Source organism: Bos grunniens, chromosome 16, assembly GCF_055505025.1.
Source record: "Bos grunniens cultivar Pamir isolate PY7600 chromosome 16, Bosgru_T2T1.0, whole genome shotgun sequence".
NCBI classification, from domain to species: Eukaryota; Metazoa; Chordata; class Mammalia; order Artiodactyla; family Bovidae; genus Bos; species Bos grunniens.
The window spans coordinates 45951725-45975408 of record NC_141180.1 but is presented as its reverse complement, the minus strand read 5'-3'; the positions used below and the strand labels follow the sequence as shown (position 1 = coordinate 45975408).

The following is a 23684-nucleotide window of genomic DNA, read 5'->3' as shown; positions in this document are numbered from 1 at the left end:
CGTAGAGGCAGTGGCGCAGCCCTGTAATGACTTTTCGGTTCACAGACCTGTGTTTAACTTGCTATCTTTTCACAGTATAAAAGGTCAGAGGAAGTGTTCTGCTTCAGAGATCACCTCTGCACCTGCTAGATGTGATGTGGAGCTGGAAGGTGATCATAGCAAGGGCCTTAGTGACTGGGTGTATCCATTTTTACTGCAGGGAGGACACGAAGGACAATATGAGCAGGCCTGGGGTGCTGCCTGGGTTTGCATTAAATGTGTGACACCATTTGGCAGCGGTTCCTAACAGCTTCCTGGAAGGAGAGAAGCCAAGGCTAGGGGTCGCTCGTGTAACCCCCTCGTGAGCACGTGGTGGGCCAGAAACCCATAAATGTTCCTGAAGGAGTGAGTGAGAGGTGAACGCCAAGAGGTCTTCCGGCTGGGCTGGGGGAGGGGTGGGGATGCGAAGTGAGGAGCCACCGTGGTCGATCTCCCTTCCGGCTCTCATGGACTGGGAGGGCTGGAGCCAGCGTACAGGTTGGGGAGGGAGAAAGGGGCCAAGTGAGCTCGGACTCCGTTAAGACTGCGACGGGGGACGGGATTAGGCGGTGCGCCAGGATGGGTGGGGCTACAAGGCGAGTAGGGGCGGGGCCACAGTGGCGGGAAGGGGCGGGGTTACGAGGCGCGCCGGGGGCGGGGAAAAGGTCCGGAGCCGCATCTAATACCATCTAATGCCTCGGGGCGCCCTGCGACCCGCCCGGAACCGAGCGCGCCGGCCCCCGTAGTGCCAGCGGGGAGGCGCGGCGGCGGCTGGCGGAAGGGCAGGGTAGTCAAGCCTCACCCTGCCTGTCAGCGAGGGCGCCTACGAGCGCGTGGTGTTTTGCTTGGCTCCGTGGGGCTTCCGGGCGTGGGCAGCAACCTGCTAGTGCTCGTCATCTACCTCAAGTTACTGCGGCTCCGCAGCCCCGCCCGCCTCCTCCTGCTCCACGTCAGCCTCGGCGATCTGCTACCGTCCGTCCTCCAGGCCGCCCTGGCTTTCGCGTTCCCCCTGAGGGGCAGCAGGGTTGGGGGGCACCACGATCGGCGAGTGGGACGGCGAGTGGGCTTCAGCAGCAGCCTGTGAGGTGAGTGGTCGGAGTGGACCTCCCTCCCGCTCCTGCTCCCGGCCCCGCCCCCTCTCGCTTCGGGACCTCAGCCTCGCGGCGGGGCTCCCCTGTGGTCACCTCCCCACTGACCTCTATTCCTCTGACCTCCCCTCCTCCCCAGCCCGACTTTTCCCTCGTGACCTCACCTCTCCCCCATCTCGCCCCCTCCGCGCACCTCTCCTCCTCCCCCGCTGACCTCGTCCTCCTGCGCTCGCTCACCTCCCTCTTTCCCTCTGCTCACCAGGCCCCACGCCCACCCAAACCCCAGCCTGTCTGCAAGCCCCCGCTCCCCGGTGGGCCCAGTTCCTCCATACCCCATCTCTGGTCGCTGTCCTGCTCATCTACTTCTCTGCTTTCTGTCTCCTCATTTAATTCAACAGGGCACGAGACAATGGCTTATACACTTTGAGAAAAGAAATTAAGGGCCGTGGAATTAAGAGATTCAAGGAAAACGGTGATTGATCTGTGAAAGTTGGAGAGGGTGATGAGATCTAATTCCTATATTAATTTCCTAAAATGAGAGATAGAAACTTAACATAGTCGCGATGTGTAAATTCTTTTTAAAAATTTGCCCATTAGCAGTTGTAAACCTTTGATTGCTTCCTAGGAAGTGAGATAGTTTTATTCAGGTCCTCAGAATGCACACTGGCATGTACCCTATTAGCTATTTTTTCTGTGTTTTCTTCCTTATAGTTTCCAGCACACGAAAGTCCCAGGTGAGATTGCAAATGGATGAGAGAATCCCAACTCAAAATGAACATATAATTAGCTGTGAAACCAGTAGGTTTCATTAAGTAGAACTTGATAATACAATACTCTTAACCCAGATGCAAGATTTAAATCTCACTAACATTTGACATTTTGAAGGATGAACCACCCCGCTGTTTCATTGAAGACATTATTTTCTAAGCTTGAAAAAGAAATGATCATTTTGTATGTGCTCCAGAAATTTCATTTGTACAAAAGTTTGAAATAGAAATGTATATTTCTCAGGTCTTAAATTTCCTTAAAAAAAAATCCTGAAATTTATTGATAATTCATTACTGCTTTTATCTTGGCAAGTTTACAAGAATAAAATCGTTGTAGCATTATCAAGAGTATTTTCTTATTCACCAGCCGTCTATGTGATGACAAACCCACATTTTATATTTGTTATGATTCCTTTTTTATATGTTGAGGGACACAAGAAAATATCATAGAAATCATAATTTTATTCGATTGTCTCAATGATTCTAATATTCTACTACTACCTACCCCTTCCCCAATAAGCATTTAAAGTTCTTATCTTCAATAAGTGCATTTTCTGTGCTGGGAAATTCAGTTTCTATTCTAACTCAGTGCCTGGGAGTTTGGAAACAGGGGTATGGTGAGTTTTTTCTTAGTACCAGCATTTGTTTTCTTCCTCGTCCCAGTTTTTTCTTAGTACCAGCATTTGTTTTCTTCCTCATCCCTTCTATCTTGTGGCCTCACCCTACTGTATCTCCTTTTCTCTTCCATCCTTTTCCTCCCTCATCATCCCTGCTCCATTCCCACCCCAATCTGAAAGGATTTTCTAAGACTGCTAAAAATGTTCACCACACAGTATTTTGCCTGACCACTACTCTTTTTCTGGGCATTTAGTTAGTGCTTTCAACAATGACTTTAACCTGCCTTTAAGTTAGAGGTGGAAACTCTGGGACAGAACGTTCTGAGTCTTGTTCAAGCCCTGGGAGACAGGTCAATAGTGGATTATGATAGAGCTGAAAACATTTTTGTTGTTTAATTGCTAAGTCGTGTTTGACTCTATTGTGACCCTGTGGACTATAGCCCACCAGGCTTCACTGTCCATGGGATTTCCCAGGCAAGAATACTGGAGTGGGTTGCCACTTTCTTCCCCAGGGGATCTTCTCAACCCAGGGATGGAACCTGTGTCTCCTGCACTGACCGGCGGATTCTGGAGTAAATTCCAAACATTGTGCTTCTAGGTAAGCGTTAAAGATAAAGAGAGGGAGGGTGCTTTCCTCATTGTTAGCCCTAAGCAAGAACTAACTAACCCTGGAGTAGTGAAGGGCAGGACATTCTAAAATATCAAAAGTGACTGCTTACTTCAGAGGCTTCTAGAGAGGCTGCTCTGTCAAGTGGAAAGACCACTGGCCTGATGGTATGAGCATGGGTCCCACTCAATCCTGTGGCTAACCCGTCATGTGGACTCTCCCAGTCACTTAATCTCTCCAGCCATCAGTTCTCTTACCTGGGGTTACAGGGTAATTGAGCTAAATGTTCTTTAAGGTTGTCCTGTCCTGCCTTGTGTTACGAGAATTCCTTTGATACCTGTAGGTTAGGAGGTGGCTGGTTTCAGCACTTATGGCTTATATCCTCTCTTACTCGCAAACCTCTGCTATATCCCCTTCTAAGCCAAAAATAGGTACATACTATGGTTACGCTTCTTCACATACCCTCATGGGTTCTGTCTTCCTCTCCACACTCTGCAGGAAGAAAGCAGAATAAGTAATTCACATATGTGTGTGTATATATATATATATATATATATATATATATATATATATATGAGTAGGCCAGGCAACCACTTCATTCTGTGCTCAATTCCTGGTTTCTTAGGGAGTGCTGAAAGCAAGTGGAATCCCTAGCATTCTTCAGGCAGAGGCTTTGACCAGACAAGACTATGAAGATTGCCATCTCATTTGAACTGGCAATTCAGTGAATTCGTCACTTTAAGTTCCAATTGAATGGCTTGTTATATGGGTATCCAGGATAATTAGTCATCTCAGCCTAGGCAGACCCAGTATGCACTGATCTAGGTTTCAGTAAGTGTAGCAGTAGGAAAAATCAGAGCTTAAGAAACTTACTCTTACCATGCAACGATGAGTGATAGAAAGGCCATCAAGCATGTGGTGTGTGTAATACTTCGAGGTGACTTTGCCTTTCAGCCCTTTGGCTATTGCACCTCTGGCAACACCTACCACCATGCAGGTGTTCTGCACATGGAATACAACCAGAATGATGCTACAGATTAACAGGAGAGACTTTCTTTACTACCACCTCCTACCCCTTCAAAAATAAGAACAAACAACATGCTAATCTTGGCAGAGGATGTTTAGACAGACCTTCATCTTGAGATGAAGAGATTCAGTCTCAGAGCTAGGGTCTCATAAAATGCACGTCACCCTATGGTGACGTGGGTTTTAGAAGCTGTACTTCAGTCACTCGGTTGTGTCCGACTCCTTGTTGACCCCGTGGACTGCAGCACGCCAGGCTTCCCTGTCCTTCGCTATTTCCCAGAGTTTGCTCAAACTCATGTCCATTAAGTCAGTGATGCCATCCAACCATCTCATCCTCTTGTTGTCTCCTTCTCCTCCTGCCCTCAGTCTTTCCCAGCATCAAGATCTTTTCTGATGAGTCAGCTCTTTGTATCAAGTGGCCAAAGATTGGAGCTTCAGCTTCAGCATCAGTCCTTCCAATGAAGTAGATGTTATTTTATATTGCAGTGTTTTAACATATGGACCCAGGACTTTTCCTTTTTAACTTACACCTAAAAAACACACCTGTGCATATGCACATTTATATAAGGATTCTTACAAATACATTTTCAGTAGACTAATTCTTTTATATACCTAAACATTTTAATATGCTATTTTATTGAATTAATCCTTTTCTGATTATAGCAGTGGCCCATTCAATTGAAATAGTCTCATGTTGTTCCCATGAGAGCCTAAAGGTGGGTGGGGCATGAGAAAGTCTCCTGTTCATTTGTCTTAGAAGCATCCACAGACTGTATGGGCCACAGAAATATGCATAATCATAGCAGCGTGCACATAGTATATAGTATGTTTCCATAAACACAGTGGAGCCACCTGTTCCTTGCAATTTAATCTCCTAGTTGTGCACCATTTATTCAAATACTTAAAACCAAAAGTTATAGAATTGTATTATACTAATTCTTTATTTTTGTGGGATGTTGTTATATCCATTCTTCATTGTTGAATTGCCTGACTTGGAGGAGTCTATATCTTTTGCTTATTTTCAAGAAGTTAGAAAACATGTGAGAAAGCATTAATGACTTGCTTTAGTGGAATCTTATGTCCTGATATCAAGTTGTGCTCCATAGGATTATAATTATTGATGCTTGAAATTGTTATTCACTTAGTATTGTTAATAATTGTATTCTTTCTTGAATTTTCTCCTTTCAGAGCAGAATTCCAGTCACAAATGCATATGTGATACATTTTGACATTCACTGCTAAGATGAAACACAGAAATGAACACCATATACTTGTTTTATTATTCTCAGATATGATTAGATGTACTTTATCATGGTTTTATGCTACTGACCTATAAGAAAATAATTCTAAAAAAGGATAGCAGTTGAATACCTGGGACCTGCAACTTCAGTATTTCTGGGATGATCTGGAATATCACAAGGAGAGATTTTATTACAGTGTAGTCACACCTTCTCCGAACCCTCAGCCCAGATTCGTATACATTTTCTTCATTAGACATTGTCACCAGACACTTTTCCAGGATGGCCAACAGTCTCCCAACAGAATTTGATGTGATAGTGATGGGGACAGGTCTGCCTGAATCCATCCTTGCCGCTGCATGTTCCAGAAGTGGTCAAAGGGTTCTGCATCTCGATTCAAGAAGTTACTATGGGGGAAACTGGGCTAGTTTCAGCTTTCCAGGATTGCTGTCTTGGTTGAAGGAACATCAGCAAAACAGTGACACTGGGGAGGAAAGCCCTGCTGCATGGCAAGACATGATCCATGAAACAGAAGAAGCCATTCCTCTTTGCAAGAAGGATGAAACCATTCAACACGCCGAAGTTTTTTGTTATGCCAGTCAGGGCATGGATGGCAATATTGAAGAGCTTGGTGCCCTGCAGAAAAATCCTTCTTGTGTAGCATCTAGTACCCTCATAAAACCTCTGGATTCTGCATGCTTGTCTGAGGAAACACACTCATCACACATTACTAGCTATGAAGTGCCTACACAAGACACTCCAAAAAACAATGAAGAAATAACTGATACGGCAGAAACTTCTGTGAAAGAAGAATATTGTGGGTATGATACTTATAAACACACAGTTTCAGATGGCACTAAAGATGAAATCAAACCTGTACTGGAAGACAACAGTGTGCCACCAAAGAGAAAAAGGATTGCTTACTCTCAAATAGTTAAAGAAGGCAGGAGGTTTAATATTGATCTGTCATCGAAGCTGCTTTATTCTCAAGGACTGTTAATCGATCTGTTAATCAAATCAAATGTTAGTCGTTACGCTGAATTTAAAAATGTCACTAGAATTCTTGCATTTCGAGAAGGAAAAGTAGAGCAGGTGCCTTGTTCCAGAGCAGATGTCTTTAATAGCAAAGAGCTCACTATGGTTGAAAAGAGGATGCTAATGAAATTTCTTACATTTTGTTTAGATTATGAACAACATCCTGAGGAATACCAAGCTTTCACACAATGCTCATTTTCAGAGTACTTGAAAACCAAAAACTTAACCCCCAGCCTCCAGCATTTTATACTTCACTCGATTGCCATGATGTCAGAATCCTCTTGCACTACAGTAGATGGCCTTAAAGCAACAAAAACCTTTCTTCAGTGTCTTGGACGGTTTGGCAACACTCCCTTTTTATTTCCCTTATATGGCCAAGGTGAAATTCCCCAGTGTTTCTGCAGGATGTGTGCAGTTTTCGGTGGGATATATTGTCTTCGCCATAAAGTACAATGCCTTGTAGTTGACAGAGAATCTGGAAGATGTAAAGCAATTATAGATCACCTTGGTCAAAGGATAAATGCTAAATATTTCATTGTGGAAGATAGTTACCTGTCTGAGGAAACATGTTCGAGTGTGCAATACAAGCAGATATCCAGGGCAGTGCTCATTACAGATCAGTCTGTCCTAAGGACAGATTCAGATCAGCAGATTTCCATTTTGATAGTACCTCCGGTGGAACCAGGAGCACATGCTGTCCGAATCATTGAATTGTGTTCTTCAACCATGACATGCATGAAAGACACCTACCTGGTACATCTGACCTGTTCATCTTCCAAAACAGCAAGAGAAGACTTAGAATCAGTGGTGAAGAAATTATTCACCCCGTATTCTGAGACAGAAGTAGACAAGGAAGAACTTCCAAAGCCAGGACTCTTGTGGGCTCTTTATTTTAACATGAGAGATTCCTCGGGAGTCAGCCGTAGCTCATATAATGGCTTGCCTCCCAACGTTTATGTCTGCACTGGGCCTGACTGTGGACTTGGAAGTGAGCATGCCGTCAAGCAAGCTGAAACACTCTTCCACGAGATCTTTCCAAGTGAAGAATTCTGCCCCCCACCTCCAAATCCGGAAGACATTTTCTTTGACGGTGATGAAAAGCCATCAGAGCCTCTTGGAACCAATAATATAGTAATGGCCAAACTAGAATCCTCTGAGGGAAGCAAAAACCTAGAAAGTTCAGGGAAGCACCTTCAAAATTAGAAAAAAAAACAAACTGGAAATGCTACTTTGGGCCTTCATCCTGGCATCAGAATATTCTCATTTAAAGGACAGTTTCCTATATGAGTAATTAGATGTGGTTATATGATGAATGCCATGCAGATGTTGTCTATAATTCTCTTTGTGACTTTTAGTCATTGGATGCCTTTGTTAACCTATCAATGACGGATGTATTGGTTATTGGACTTGTTTTTGTTTCAGAATGGGCTCCATGACCCAGAATTAGCTTTATTTTAGTACTGGGTATATATGTGAGAGTTCTGTGTTAGCAATGGTGCTTAAAGGAAGATGATATTATATCTGCTGATTATCTTCAAATTTTATTATTGTCTACAGAACGGTGATATCTAAGGAATATTTAAATTATTTTTACAGCTATTACAGTTGCTACCACCTCTGAGTAGTGAAACACAGAGGAAATTACGTGGGTCTTTTGTTTATAGTATAAACATACAGATATCGTGGCAGCAATAGCAACTAATGCAAGTGCCAATGTGATAAAATATGTTTGTAATTGTTGGAAGAATAGTTTTGCATGATCTTTTATTTGTGAAGGTGATGTTTAGAATGCATCTTGCAGTTTAATTCTCCTGCTTGACCCTTGTAATCAATGAGGCAGTGATGTCATCCCAGTCTTATACATTGGAAAGAGTCAGAGAGTTCAGTTAGTAGTTGCAAAGCTCATTCTCGGGAGGTTTGGTCCAAAGAAAATCTAGGGGGAAAGATTAGTTCTGGTTCAATACTTCAGAAAATTTATGCAGAGCACTGCTCTGGCACCTAAAAGAAAAGAACTTCTAAGTAATTCAGGCTAAAGAAAAAATAAACTGCTCCAGGAAAAGATATTTCAGAATGCCTATTCTGAAATTGCTAAGGAGAAACTTGAGTGAAACATTTTTAACCTGAGAATACAGATGGTTTTAAAAATCCATCTGTGAGTAGATTTCCCAAGATTTCACAATGAAGGTGAAGTATATCATTTTGTTGGCCCCACCACTTTAATTAGTAACACTACAGTTGTTAGTAAATCAGAGGAAGCTTTACCATGCCCCTTTGGTTGTGTCCCAGCAAGTAACAAGGTGGACGCCTTCATAATCAGCTCCTGCCTCTTAGCTGTTATCTAGAAGATAGAAACATTTTTTTCTAGAACCACCAGGAGTTATAAAGCTGCTTATATTCTAGCAGGGCAAGCTTGTGGAACTATCAGAAAAAGTAAACTTCCGTCCTAAGTCACCATTTCCATTCCTCAGACAGAGAATGATAATCCTATAGGAAATAAGCCCTTTACTTAGGATTTTTTGCCCGGGAACAGAGCATTTACTATGTGCTACGCACTCCAGTACTCTTGCCTGGCAAATCCCATGGACGGAGGAGCCTGGTGGGCTGCAGTCCATTGGGTCGCTAGGAGTCGGACACCACTGAGCGACTTCACTTTCAATTTTCACTTTCATGCATTGGAGAAGGAAATGGCAACCCACTCCAGTGTTCTTGCCTGATGAATCCCAGGGATGGGGGAGCCTGCTGGGCTGCCGTCTCTCGGATTGCACAGAGTCGGACACGACTGAAGCTACTTAGCAGCAGCAGCAGCACGCACTTACTGTACTCTCTCATTATAGTTTCTCAACAACTCTGTGAGGCAGATAATACATTTTCAGAGAGAAAATAAAGACAGTAATTCACTCTGATTCGTGGCAGAGCCAACATTGAAATCCAGGCTTTCATGATTTCAAAAGCTTTCAACCTCTGTTAACTGTTAGAAGAGTATAGGTGCTAAAGGAGAAAGAAAAGATTACTGGCTCATGAGAACCAGACTAGCATTGCTAGTGAAGCAAAGTAGGCAGACAGCTTATTACTGAGTCAGAGAAATAGGAAAGTAAAGATTAATTAAAAATGCATGTAACTTAGAGCTGTGAATCTCACTGTAGTAGAATTTGTCTAAGCTTTAACACAATTATTTTAAATTTACCTTTTGATTATGATGTTATAAAAAGTAACGTGTTACTAGGGCAAAGTACGCTCTAAATAGACTTTTGTTGCTCTTCTGTATGTGAGAAAAATGAAACAAGAACAATTTAAGTAAATTTCAACTTACTGAAGTAGAGAAGTCATGAATTGATATTAATATATATATTTTGAATCTAGCAAATCTGTTATTGGTTGGCTTCTAGGCTTATACTTATCAAAACAAATGAAATGTCTGAAATAGACCTAAAAATTAGTTATTAAAATGTAAAAGAATTTGAGATGTTAAATTAAATGGAAGTGAAGGTAATCCAGACCTATTGAAAATATTTTAATTTCAATATGAGGAATATTTTTATTCATAAGAATTTGAGAATATCAGTGAGATGTTGCAAAAGATGATAGAACCATAGTAATAGAAACAGGAAAACGTTAGATAAAATCAGTGTTTTAAAAACTAAGAAATGAATTTATTACTTTCCTACTTGAATACAAATAAATTGGAAATAAATTATTACTGAAGAAAAGCATTTTAAAAATTAGAGGAGAGTATAATTTTTTTTTCATCCTTTTTTTTTTTTAAAGATTTATTTTTGATATGGACCATTTTTTTAAAGCCTTACTGAATTTGTTACAATATTGCTTCCTTTTTATTTTTTGATTTTTGGCTATGAGGCATATGAGTAGGATCTTAGCTCCCCAACCAGAAATTGAACTCACACCTCCTGCATTGGAAGGAAAGTCTTAACCACTGGATCACTAGGGAAGTCCCAACCTAGTATGATTTTCTGACAAACCCATTTTACTCTTATGGGCTTATTGGTGAACTTTTTCAAATGTTCAAAGAATAAATAATATCTATGTACTAGAAAGATGATATACTAACACTTACATTTTGAAGTTAATATCGCCTCAGTACTAGGAGGAAACATTTTGAAAAGGGTCTCATCTGAACAAATGCAAAATATTAGCAAATGAAAAATAGTTATTTACTGTCACTCAGAATTATGCGGTTAGTGTTCAACAGAATAACCATTAAATCAATATCAACAGAACGAAGTAGTAAAAATTCAAGGAACTAACTACAGGTAACTTTAAAAATACTAATAAAAATATTTATTTATCTCTGTTAATGACTTTGTGGCTTCTCATTGTGATAAGTAATTATTAAAACCAAGAACTTATATCATTCCTGTTAGGGGAAAATAAGAAACAATTCTCAACCAGAAATTAAATAATCTTGGCACTATTTTTTATATATAGTTGAAGAAAACTCATCATTGTAATAAATCCTTAATAAGCATATGTAAATGAGAAAGATAAGGAGAGCACAAATTTTTTTCTATTAGTATGGCTTTTAAATTAGTGAAACTAATCATAAACATAAAAGTATCATAAACATAAAAGTATCATAAACATAAAAGACTAATTCAGAAAATTGCAGGATATATAACATTTAAAAATTAATCTTATTTCTAGATTCCAACAATGATAAGCTACATTAAAGTGCTTGGGTGTTAGTATATGCAAGCCATTTAAAGAAAGTTACACAACTGTGTTGGGATAAATTTAGAAAGATGCTTATACAGAAGCAGATTGAAGGAACTACATCCTAGTGTAATGGAAGGGAAGTAAATAGGAATCTGAAAACCAAAATTGTAGTCCTCACCTTACTACTTAGAGTTGTATAATCGTGGGAAAATCATGCCTACTTTTCATTTCATCATCTATAAAGTAGAAATAATGTTTTCAGAATTATTGTGAGGACTAATGTAAATGAAATTATGTCCAAAGAACTGGCAATAAGGTGAAGTTAGTACGTAAATTCGCTACACTTCCACTTAACATGGATGGATGGATGATTTATATAATTTGACAGAATTATGATAATTTAGGCTAATAAGCAAGCAAAGATATGTCTTTTTAACTTTAGGAGGAAAAAGGGATTCTTGCATCCCAAGAGATGGGGTAAAACCTACCTGCATTATACAAGGATAAAGTACTCTATTTTTTAAAAGGTAAATGCAAATCCATAAGGCTTACTAGGCAAATTTATGAAAGAATTAAGTTCAAGCAAGATAACAAATAGAAGTTAATTCTTAGAATGATATTCAGATTGCCTAATATTAAAAATGCAAACTAAGCAACTTTGACGTAGTTCATGCAAAAAAATTTTAATTGCATGTATCCTCATACCAGTGGCATTATTATATTCGTTTTTTGAAGAACTATTTAGAAAAATATAATAAGAACCCTATAACCAGTCTGTCTTTTGATAGATGGAATTTACTCTGAGTAGCATATGCCCAGGAAAATATTTTAAAAGAAAAAATGCTATTTGTATAAAGATATTTCTAGTGAGTGCATTTATTTGAATTTCTAAAAGAGCCCAGTAATTGGGAACTGGATAAGTAAATTTTCATGTATTGCTATTGCTTTCATAGACTGTTAAATAGCCATTAATAGTATTGATATATGTAAAACTGTATGGGAAATGTTTAAATGAGCCTCGAAAGTGTTAAGTTATTGTATTTACTGATTGTGTAAAAATTGAGGTCTCTACATTAGAAAGAATCAGCATAAAACATTGTAATTAGAGTGTAACATTAAGAGGCCCTTTTCTATAAAATATTGATGTGTGAAATAATAAAAGATTAATTGATAAAATGGTTTACTGAATTAGAGACAGTATTATTGATTTCTTTGAAACTTCTAAAATCCTCCTTTAAATTAAAAATATATATTTAAATGTTAGTGTCAAAAGATAATCTTCAGAGGCATGGACAGAAGGTTTTCCAGCTCTTGTGGTCAAGATGGATTTTGTGTCTTATGTATCTTTCCTCAGTTGCCCAGCATTAAGGTATCCTATGACTATAAATAGACTTTTTCCCCTGTAATGGTAACCTCAGAACCAGAGGTGGAAATAATAGAAATGATACTAATACATTCCAGGACATCAGCATGAAGCCACTGTATTAAACACACGTTGTATTGACACATTCACACAATACACATATTGTATTCACACATTAAAGTGTGTGAAAGTCGCTCAGTTGTGTCCGACTCTTTGTGACCCCATGGACTGTACAATCCATGGAATTCTCCAGGCCACAATACTGGAGTGGGTAGCCGTTCTGTTCTCCTTTCCCTTCTCTGGATCTTCCCAACCCAGGGATTGAACCCAGGTCTTCCACATTGCAGGCGAATTCTTAACCAGCTGAACCACAAGGGAAGCCCCACACTAATTAAAAGTATCACCCCAAATCCAAGAACAAACTTCATTTTGGAGTCTTGGAGGCCAGGGGAATGAAAGTTGGGTTTAGACCGGCAGTGAGAAATGAAATATTCCCTACCATATCAGTAAACAAGGATGTCACAGTCACTGTAGTCCTCCAATGTGAGCTGGTGAGCCTCATGGGCACTTAGGAAGGAGAATAGGAGCCATCAGACCACACCAGTTCCTATGGTGAGCCCTGAGGGAAGGAAGCTCAGGATGTGGAAACACAGGCTACTGTCCTGGATAGCAGTGAGCCCAGACTCTTGCATCTTCCCACACATGCTGCTGCTGCTGCTAAGTCGCTTCAGTCGTGTCCAACTCTGTGCGACCCCATAGACGGCAGCCCACCAGGCTCCCCCGTCCCTGGGATTCTCCAGGCAAGAACACTGGAGTGGGTTGCCATTTCCTTCTCCAATGCGTGAAAGTGAAAAGTGAAAGGGAAGTCGTTCAGTCGTGTCTGACTCCTAGCGACCCCATGGACTGCAGCCCACCAGGCTCCTCTGTCCATGGGATTTTCCAGGCAAGAGTACTGGAGTGGGGTGCCATTGCCTTCCCACACATAGAAAAGCACTAAATTCCTCAACTTAGTATATCTGGTTTTCTTTAATTAACAATAATCTTTTGATGTTCATGCTACCTGCTCTTTGTTACAAAGCTTCCATATAACCTGGCTCCTCCCCTCACCTCCTCGGAGCAGTTCTATCAGAGTTACTTGAGATGCTGTCTCACAGGCTTGAAGTTCTAAGAAGTCTTGCTGAATAAATCATAACACTCAATTTTTAGGTTGTAAATATTTTTTAAGTCAGCAGTAGTGGCCAAGCCTGTGCCTGAGGAGTGTTTTCAGGGAGACTGGTGCCAGGGAGAGATCTCAGGGTACTGAGGATGCTGGCAGACTCTTATCAATCTGAGAGATCCAAATCAAGGTGATTTAATTCAACAAACAAAACCAAATCAAGGTGATTTAATTCAAACAAACAGTTTGAACCTCAATTGTGGGTTATGAATTTGCATTGTTCTAGGGATTAGAAATAGGAAAATAAATGACAGATTCCCTGTAGCTGAGCACCAGTCCCTTAGAGGATGTGTGTTTTATTTTATCTTAATTTTTCTATCAATCATACTCCCCATTATAACCACCTCCTCTCTCTCCCTCCACCCCAGAAGAAAAGGAAAAACAAAAATGTGATTTGTGATGTATGTACCAGGGGGTACCAAAATCTTTGATTATGCAGTTGGAAACAAGTAGCTTAATAAAAGTTAAAAGGTAGATCAGTTAATACTTTCTGAAATCTTTTTCAGTTAACAGTTAATTAATTTTCTGCCATTAATCAGAAGCTTTCTGGCCTGCCTGGGGGATGGAGTGAGGAGACAGTATGAAAGATTGGTTAGGGTCCCAGAAGCCCAAAGTGTTAAGAGGTCAGGGAGTAGAAGTACAAAGAAATCAAAATGAGAGAAGCAGATCACAAAGTTTCAAAACCAAAAATATTCTGATTAGGATAGTTTTACCTACCTTAGTCTTGGCAAGAAATTTGGAAGTCATGGTTTTATTGCATTAGAGTAGTTGCTTCACTTTTGAAGATTTAAACATTTTTATTTCAGTATTTTTACTCTCAGAAAGGGACATTGTTTCCAGTGTAGTTCTTACTCCTTTAGCCAACAACCATATGTATATGATTCCTTGGGCTTCCTTGGTGGCTCAGGGAATGAGGGCTCAACCGAGGGCTTCCCTGGTGGCTCAGATGGTTAAGCCTGTACTGCAGGAGACCTGGGTTCGATCCCTGGGTTGGGAAGATCCCCTGGAGAAGGAAATAGCAACCCACTCCAGTACCCTTGCCTGGAAAATCCAATGGACAGAGGAGCCTGGTACAGTTCGTGGGGTCGCAGAGAGTCAGACATGACCGAGTGACTTCAGTATATGTATATTCACATTTCAACAGCAGGGGGCACAGTACCTCCAGCTTTCTGTAAGGCATGAACAAAGATGCTGAGTGATTCAACTGAAAGAATTTAACGTGAGTATTAACAGTTCTGCTACAGCATTTGTAGGATTTTTTTCTCCTAACAATTACATTTTTTATATGAACTTCAGGACAAGTGTGTAAGGTAAGATAGGGCAGATATTTATATCCGTTTTACAGATAAGACTTGGAAGAATTAAGTGACTTGACTTGCCTGGACTCTCTCCTAGTAAATATTCAGATCCGTTAAGTAGAATTGAGATGTAGCTTCTGCTTTGCCTTCATTCAAGATGGTTATTTATTGCATATAAAAATGCACAGCACATCACTATTTTAAAAGTGGTTGTTTCTAGAATACATTTATTTTTTAACAAATAAATCATCTTATAAATTACAATTTGTGTAATTAAACAGAGTCAACTAGAATTGGAAGAAGAAGGGAGTTTAAGCTCACACCTGAAATCAAAGCAAACTGTTTCTCCTGTTTTTGTGTCAAGAGCTTCATTTCTATAATATAGTATTTTTATTTGTTTCTGTTGATATCCTATAATTTTGACATTTGCTTGTTATATAGGTTTTTAATCCTTAGTACATGAATAAAGGGATAGATATCAGAGGAAAAGACATGACTTTGGATTTGAAGGTGCAAGGTTGACAAAGTGTAGTAGGAAGATAAATATGTGTTTGTAATTCAGTCAGAAGGAAATATATATTTAGGCATTTTACAGTTTTAAAGAAACAGGAATCCTAGGGGATACTAGTGCAGTGGGGTTTATGTCAATTCTTTTGATTATAGGTCATAAAATTAATGCCCCTGGGCATCCCATTTCTGTTTGACACTTTTACTTGTTCATTCATTCATCTTGAGAAATGGAATATTTCCTGCCATATCAGTAAACAAGGATGTGGTGACCAGGAACGCCAGCCGTCATGGATGGAGAGCTGGTGAGCCCTGAGGGAACTCAGGAAGGAAAGAATACCTGCCCTCTTACAGCCATCAGTCACTCCCTTCCATGAGCCCTGAGGAAGGTCAGGACATGAAAACAAGATACCGGCCCCAGAGAGCTGAGGTGCCTCTCAAAGGAATTATTTCAGTGAGTCCATTCTCTTGCATCGTCCAATACATAGAAAAGTGCTAAATCCCACTACTTTGGATATCTGGTTTTCTTTAACAATAATCTTTTGCTGTTCCTGACTACCTGCACTTTATTGCAAAATTTCCATGTAACCTGACTCCTCCCCTTGTTTCCTTGGAGCAGTTCTCTCAGGGTTGCTTGAGATGCTGTCTCCCAGGCTTGAAGTCCTAAAAATTCTCACCAAATAAAACATAACTCTCAACTTTTAGGTTGTGGATATTTTTTAAGTCTACAATCTCATACATATAAAAATAAGAACAGAATTATTATTAATCAGTATGGGGAAGTATTAATTTTACTTCATTATAATTTCATTATATGTGTTTATCTTTAATTGATTGGTACAAAGACTTTGTACTAAATAAACCATCCATATGGTTGGAAGACTAAATAAATATATGGGTGGAAGACTAAATTTCAGTAATGAAGAAATTTGGGGGAATGGACTGCTGAGGGAGAAGCAGGAAATCTTGTCTTTAGCTAATTAATGTAGTTAAGTTCCTAAAATGATTTAAGTGAAGTATTAAAAAAAGCTGTAAGTCCTTTTGTTCCTTTAACAATTCTATTTTATGACTACACACCATTATTTGCAATGCCCTCTGTTGCTGAAACAAGTATAAACCAGGTGTGTATTAAAAGGAAAAAGCAAAAGAGAACTGTACTGGAAGTAGTTTGCAATGAGATCGTAATCTCTTTTAAAACAAAGTCTGTGTGTGTTGTACCTCTGTATTCCCTACATTGTCTTGCACTTCACAGGCATGCAAAAAAATTTCGCAAAATGGAATACCCACTAGCAGTTTCCAGCACCTCTGTTCTTCTAGTTTAAAACCGAGGAACAGAGTACCACTGGGAACAGTCTGGGAAAATGTATCAAAAGCCATAGTCCTGGATCTTTGTACTATTAGCACAGGTAATTAGTTTTAGGGTAAACCTATGTGAGTGAATAAAGCTACTTAAAATAGGGGACATTTCAATAATCTATGAAATGTTTCATCTAATCATTTTACTGATTTTCTCCCATCAAGGCAATGGTTCTCAAACCAGGGTGATTTAGCTCTTTGGGGGACATTTGACAATGTCTGGAGACATTTTTGGTTATAAAAACTCAGAAGGGGCTGCAACAGGCATCTAGTGGGCAGAAGTCCTGCTAAACATCCTAAGGTGCCCAAGATAGCTTCCCCACAAGAATTATTCAGCCCAAAATGTCCACACTGCCATGCTAGAGAAACTGCATTCGAGTAAGAGTTTCTTTTATGCACCCCACTTTAGACTTTCTTCCTCAACATCTTCAGACTCCCTCAGTGCTTCTTCATCAGGGTCACTGTTGGTAGAGACTGCTGTCTGTTGCCCCCTTACATACCATCCCTCTACTCCTTCATCTCTGTTCCCTCACAAATTAGCAGAGGCTTCCACCCAAAGGTTCATGATAAACTCCAAAACAAGATTCATAGATATAGTGAATATATCTCATCCTGCCCCAATTTTCAGATACAGACTAGATATGTTGGGGAGTTTTAGAAAAAATCATTCATCTCATTCGGGTATAGAATAACTCTGCAAAGCAGTTATAGAAATGAAAGGATGATATTTTTGTATTGTTTTTTAGTTATTTTTGTCGTGTTCTCTTATTGTTGTTAGGGGAAACATACTGATTGAAACCACCCACCCTGGCCAGGCACCATAGTAACCATTTGCATGAGTTGTTTTATGACAGGAGATCCTGATAAAGAATACGGAACTAATAAGCCACCACCAACCGGAAGAGTTCAGGAAAGGTCTAAAGGAGACACCGTGTGGCCGTCCACTTCCCAGAATCCCTCTCGCTAACACTCATCTTGGCTGAACGATGCATGTGCCACCAGGAAAGACTCAGAATTAGAATGATTGGCCAAAGACCACCCGGAAACTAATCCCATCACCATAAAACTTGAGACTGCGAGCCACGTGACAGAACAGCTTTCCTGGGTTCCCTTACCCTACTGCTCTCCACCTGGGCGCCCTTTCCCAATAAAATCTCTTGCTTTGTCAGCACATGTGTCTCCTCAGACAATTCATTTCTGAGTGTTAGACAAGAACCCAGTTTCAGGCCCTGGAAGGGGTCCGCCTTCCTGCAACATTATCTTTTAAATATCTTTTTAAAAATATGTTTCTCTCTACACACTGCAAACAGCTACCTCAAATCAACGTAAAAGTATTTTAGCATACTTTTTTTGGAGGAGTATTATTTACCTGACAGGCTATGGGCAAGTGAATCAAATTATATGTATATAATAATATCCCATGAGTTTCAGAGGAGCCAATATAAGACTAAATAAACCATCCATAATTGAATCATATTCACACTTACTGATCTTTCATTAAGCAATGAAATAGTAAAGCAGTTTGACATTTTACTATTGTTTAGTTGGTAAGTCATGTCTGATTCTTTTGCAACCCCATTAACTGTAACCTGCCAGGCTCCTCTGTCCATGGGATCTCTCAGGCAAGAATACTGGAATGGGTTGCCATTTCCTTCTTCAGATCTTCCCAGCCCAGGAATCAAACCTGCATTAGCATGCATATTCTTTACTGCTGAATCATCAGGCAACCCCCCGCCCCCCTGAGCTAGTGATTGATTAAATGTGAGTGCTACAGGAAAGGAAGAGAAACCAGGACCCAACAGAGGAAGAGCTAGTGGACAGGGACCTGTTATGAATGCAAACATGATGCCCTGACCAATTTAATGCAATAACCTCTGGATTGTCCTGGATTAGGAAAATTCCCTTCCAGGATTCCAAAATATACACTCTTTTTTTTTTTTTCCTCCTGGACTTGCTGAACTCCAAGGATATGAATCAGAGGATGCCACTATCTTAATTACCAGAGTCTGTCTGAGACTTAGATCAAATAGAGAACAACCAAACCAGTGATGGGAGGGGAGAAACATAATCCTAGTGATATATTTCGGGTCCTTAATTTATGTGGCTCACATTATATTTCTATTGGAAATACAAAACTGGCATAGAAATAGGAGATGAGTCAGGACAGAGGTTATAAAAACCAAGGTGAACTTTAAAAAGAGCCTGGTCTAAAGTGTTGATGCTGCAAATGTTTTATTAATAGCAAGTGATGGGTCAATTGATAAAATTATAGAGCTATGGTTTTAAATTGAAGAGTTCTTATGATTCAAATGGGGATGTCTTTAAAATACAGATTACCAAATACCACTCTTACATTCTGGGTCAGTGAGTATACAGAGAGCAATTGTAGTTGATTGCTGCACGGGTGGTAGGTTGTCATGCATATGACATTAAAGCAAGTATCTTATGATAAGGTAGTAGGGATTTAGTTTATCTTCTGTTGGATAGTTTAGAGAGTTGTACTGAAGGCATTAAAGTTCTGTACACTTTCTCACCTAACAATTATATTGCCAGAATTTATCCTAATAAAGTAATCATGGATGTGTGTAAATATATAGCTAATAGATTATAATACCCATGGCTCACACTTGTTAAATGTGTACCCTATGCCAGGTACTGTTATAACTGCTTTATGCATATTCATTAACTCTATCTTCATCCCAATTCTGCAAGGTAGCTAGATAATATACTATTACCCCATTTTATAAAGAAATTAATGCACCAGGAGATTGACTTTTTCAAGGTCACATAAAAAGTGGAAGACATGGAACCTGAGCCTAGGGCCCTGGGCTGTGCTATCTCTTCTCATAGCACTATTAGAAGAGTGAAAAATTGCAAATAATCCAGAGACCCACAGTGTGACATCTGAGGGAGCACATGTTCCAGAAACGAATATACCACTGAGCAAATCATTCAGGTCCCAGCCTCTGGAAACACATTTTATCTTCTCCTGACCCCCCGAAAGATGAGGAGAACAAATCTGGTCCTACTTCACAGCCCTGCTGAGGTCAGTCTTTACCAAAAGGGAAAGCCTTTCATTGGCCATGACTGCACTCACATCTCTTTATGTTGTTCAGTTGCTAAGTCGTGTCTGACTCTTTGCAACCCCTTGTACTGCAGCACGCCAAGCTTCCCTGTCCTGGAGATGGTTCTCCCGGAGCTTGCTCAAACTCATGTCCATTGAATCAGTGATGCCATCCAACCATCTCATCCTCTGTTGCCCCCTTTCCCTCCTGCCCTCAATCTTTCCCAGCATCAGGGTCTTTTCCAATGAGTCGGCTCTTCGCATAAGGCAGCCCAAAGCATTGGAGCTTCAGCTTCAGCTTCAGCATCAGTCCTTTCAAGGAATATTCAGGGTTGATTTCCTTAGGATTTCCCTTAGGATCTCTTTATGGCTCAGTGTTATTTCTTGATACGGTCCAGTCCTGAGCTCCCACCATGTGCACTCAACTCTCCTATATCTTCAACATCTTTCCAATATTTTCTCTACCTCCTTACTTTCCCTTAAAACTTGGTGCCCTCAAGGACCTGATTTCTCACCTCCAGGCAGGAGCTGTTTTTTTTTTGTTTGTTTTTTGTTTTTTTGATGGTGAGCTGATGTTTCAATAACGGACCATGAGAGAAAATGAAATAGAGTTTATCACTCACAGCCTTGGAGGAAGGACATGGCACACCTCAGTGGGTCACATATGGAGGTCAAGGCAGAGTGCAGACAGAGAGGGTCAGGACCTGAGACACATTACAATCCATGGGTTGAGGGCTTTGGGGTTGGTGGACTAAGGTCGGATCGCGCAGTTCAGTTCAGTTCAGTCGCTCGGTTGTGTCCGACTCTTTGCGACCCCATGAACTGCAGCACGCCAGGCCTCCCTGTCCATCACCAGCTCCTGGAGTTTACACAAACTCACGTCCATCACATCAGTGATGCCATCCAACAATCTCATCCTCTATTGTCCCCTTCTCCTCCTGCCTTCAATCTTTCCCAGCATCAGGTTTTTTTCAGATGAGTCAGTTCTTCGTATCAGGTAGCCAAAGTACTGGAGTTTCAGCTTCAGCATCAGTCCTTCCAATGAATATTCAGGACTGATTTCCTTCAGAATGGACTGGTTGGATCTCCTTGCTGTCAAGGAACTCTCAAGAGTCTTCTCCAACACCACAGCTCAAAAGCATCAATTCTTCGGCACTCAGCTTTCTTTATAGTCCAAATCTCACATCCAAACATGACCACTGGAAAAACCATAGCTTTGACTAGACAGACATTTGTTGGCAAAGTAATGTCTCTGCTTTTTAAAAAACTGTCTAAGTTGGTCATAACTTTCCTTCCAAGGAATAAGCATCTTTTAATTTCACGGCTGCAGTCACCATCTGCAGTGATTTTGGAGCCCCAAAAAATAACGTCTGACACTGTTTCCCTATCTATTTCCCATGACGTGATGGGACCAGATGCCATGACCTTAGTTTTCTGAATGTTGAGTTTTAAGCCAACTTTTTCATTTTCCTCTTTCATTTTCATCAAGAGGCTCTTTAGTTGTTCCCTATTATTCAAGCCAAAAAAATAGGAGGGTTTTGTCAAGTTCCACAAGGACATCTAGTCACCAAATAGGGGAAATGACTTGGTTCTCAAGCTTGTTATTCGGTCACTCAGTGTCCAGCTCTGTGACCTTATGGACTACAGCATGCCAGGCTTCCTTGTCCTTCACCAACTCCTGGAGTTTGCTCAAACTCATGTTCATTGAGTCAGTGACGCCACCCAACCATATCGTCCTCTATTGTCCCCTTCTCCTCCTGCCTTCAATCTTTCCCAACATCAGGGTCTTTTCCAATGAGTCAGTTCTTCGCATCAGGAGGCCAAAGTACTGGAGCTTCAACTTCAGCATCCGTTCTGCCAATGAAAATTCAGGATTGATTTCCTTTAGGATTGGGTAGTTTGATCTCTTTGCAGTCCAAGGGACTGTCAAGAGTCTTCTCCAACACTACAGTCCAAAAACATCAATTCTTTGGTGCTCAGCCTTCTTTATGGGTCTGCTCTCACATCCATACATGACTACTGGCACAAGCATGGTTTTGACTAGATGGATCTTTATTGGAAAAGTAATGTCTCTGTCTTTTAACATGCTATCTAGCTTTGTCATAGCTTTTCTTCCAAGGAGCAAGTGTTAATAGACTTGTATTTAAGCTCCCGAGTTCTACCCACTCCTGTGCCTTTCTAACTTTCTACCACTTAAAGCAATTTTGGCACCCAGCTACTCAATTACTCAATAATAATAATACCTTCTATATTACCATTTTACTAACTACCTTTATATTCTCATTTAATACATACACAAATACACACAATAAGCATTTTGGTACAATTATTCCTATGTTGCTGCTACTGCTGCTGCTAAGTCGCTTCAGTCGTGTCTGACTCTGTTCAACCCCATAGAAGGCAGCCCACCAGGCTCCCCCATCCCTGGGATTCTCCAGGCAAGAACACTGGAGCAGGTTGCCATTTCCTTCTCCAATGCATGAAAGTTAAAAGTGAAAGTGAAGTCGCTCAGTCGTGTCCGACTCTGTGTGTCCCCATAGACAGCAGCCCACCAGGCTCCTCCATCCATGGGATTTTCCAGGCAAGAGTACTGGAGTGGGGTGCCATTGCCTTCTCCGTATTCCTATGTTACTGGTGTGCAAATTGAGGTTCAGAAATGTTAATTAAGTTTCCCAGAAACGTGGTAGTTATGCATAGAAATTGGAATTGAATTCAGGACTTTGGCCTCAAATGCATTCCTCTATCATAGAATTTATCATATTGTTTCATAATCATTTACTCTCCTGTTTATAATTCATCTTTGTTTTTCCATTGTCTAACACAGTGCCTGGCATATTATGTGTGCATGATGTATGTTTATTGATCAATGCTATAAATAGTGCATAATCATCAGGCTATATCACAAAGAACTTTACTGGACTCAAACTAATACATGCAGTTAACATTTGAATGCCTCTTTTCATGTCCATGCTTTTGTATGTACTATATCCTTGAAATATCCTTTTCAACTTGATAAACTCCCTCCACATTGTCCACATCAAAAAATAAATCTTTAAAAACAAAGAATGAGAAGAAAATTATACTATCCTCTAATTTTTAAAATGCTTTTCTTTGGTAATAATTTTTTATTTCAATTTATTTGTATTCAGGTAGGAAAGTAATAAATTCATTTCAACTTGATAAATTCACTCCAAATATTGGTTTCTCTTAAAATCTTCCCCAGCAAAGAGTTAAGTACTTCCTTTACTGCATTCTCCAGGTCCCCAAACACAGCTCAGTTTTAGTACTTATCACATGCTTATAATTATTTGTTTACATGTCTGTCTTCTCATGTATCTGTGAGATCTTTGTCATATCTGCAGGCAGAGGGAATAGCAATATGAAAGCAGCTGACTTTTGTTTTGGTTAGGGTTTTGCTTTGAGAATTTTTGGTGCATTTTAAAATTTTTATTGAAATATAATTGACTTATAATGTGCTAATTTCAAGTTTACAACAAAATGATTCATTATACATATATATATACATATGTATTTTTTCATATTCTTTTCTCTTATAGGTTATTATAAACTGTTGAATATAGTTCCCTGTGCTATACAGTAGGTCCTTGTTTGTTATCTATTTTACATATAGTAGTGTACATACGTTAATCCCAAACTCCTAATTTATCCCTCCCCACCTTTCCCCGTGGGTAACCATAAGTTAGTTTCCTATATCTGTGAGTTTATTTTTGTATAATTTCATTTGTATCATTATTTTTTAGATTCCACATTCCAGTATTCTTGCCTGAAGAATCCCAGGGATGGGGGAGCCTG

General features: G+C 40.1%; 1 protein-coding gene across 1 annotated transcript; it reads left to right on the top strand.

Moving 5' to 3' along the window:
- Positions 1-643: 643 nt before the first annotated feature.
- On the top strand, positions 644-12255 carry CHML (CHM like Rab escort protein). The gene is made up of 3 exons (XM_086342672.1): positions 644-1103; positions 3003-3088; positions 5312-12255. The coding sequence occupies exon 3, from the start codon at positions 5644-5646 to the stop codon at positions 7597-7599; it is 1956 nt and encodes a 651-aa protein (XP_086198798.1). The 5' UTR covers positions 644-1103; positions 3003-3088; positions 5312-5643; the 3' UTR covers positions 7600-12255.
- Positions 12256-23684: the final 11429 nt, after the last annotated feature.

Excerpts from the sequence above, each read along its gene's own strand:
- CHML (XM_086342672.1), top strand. The coding sequence starts at position 5,644 with ATGGCCAACAGTCTCCCAACAGAATTTGATGTGATAGTGATGGGGACA.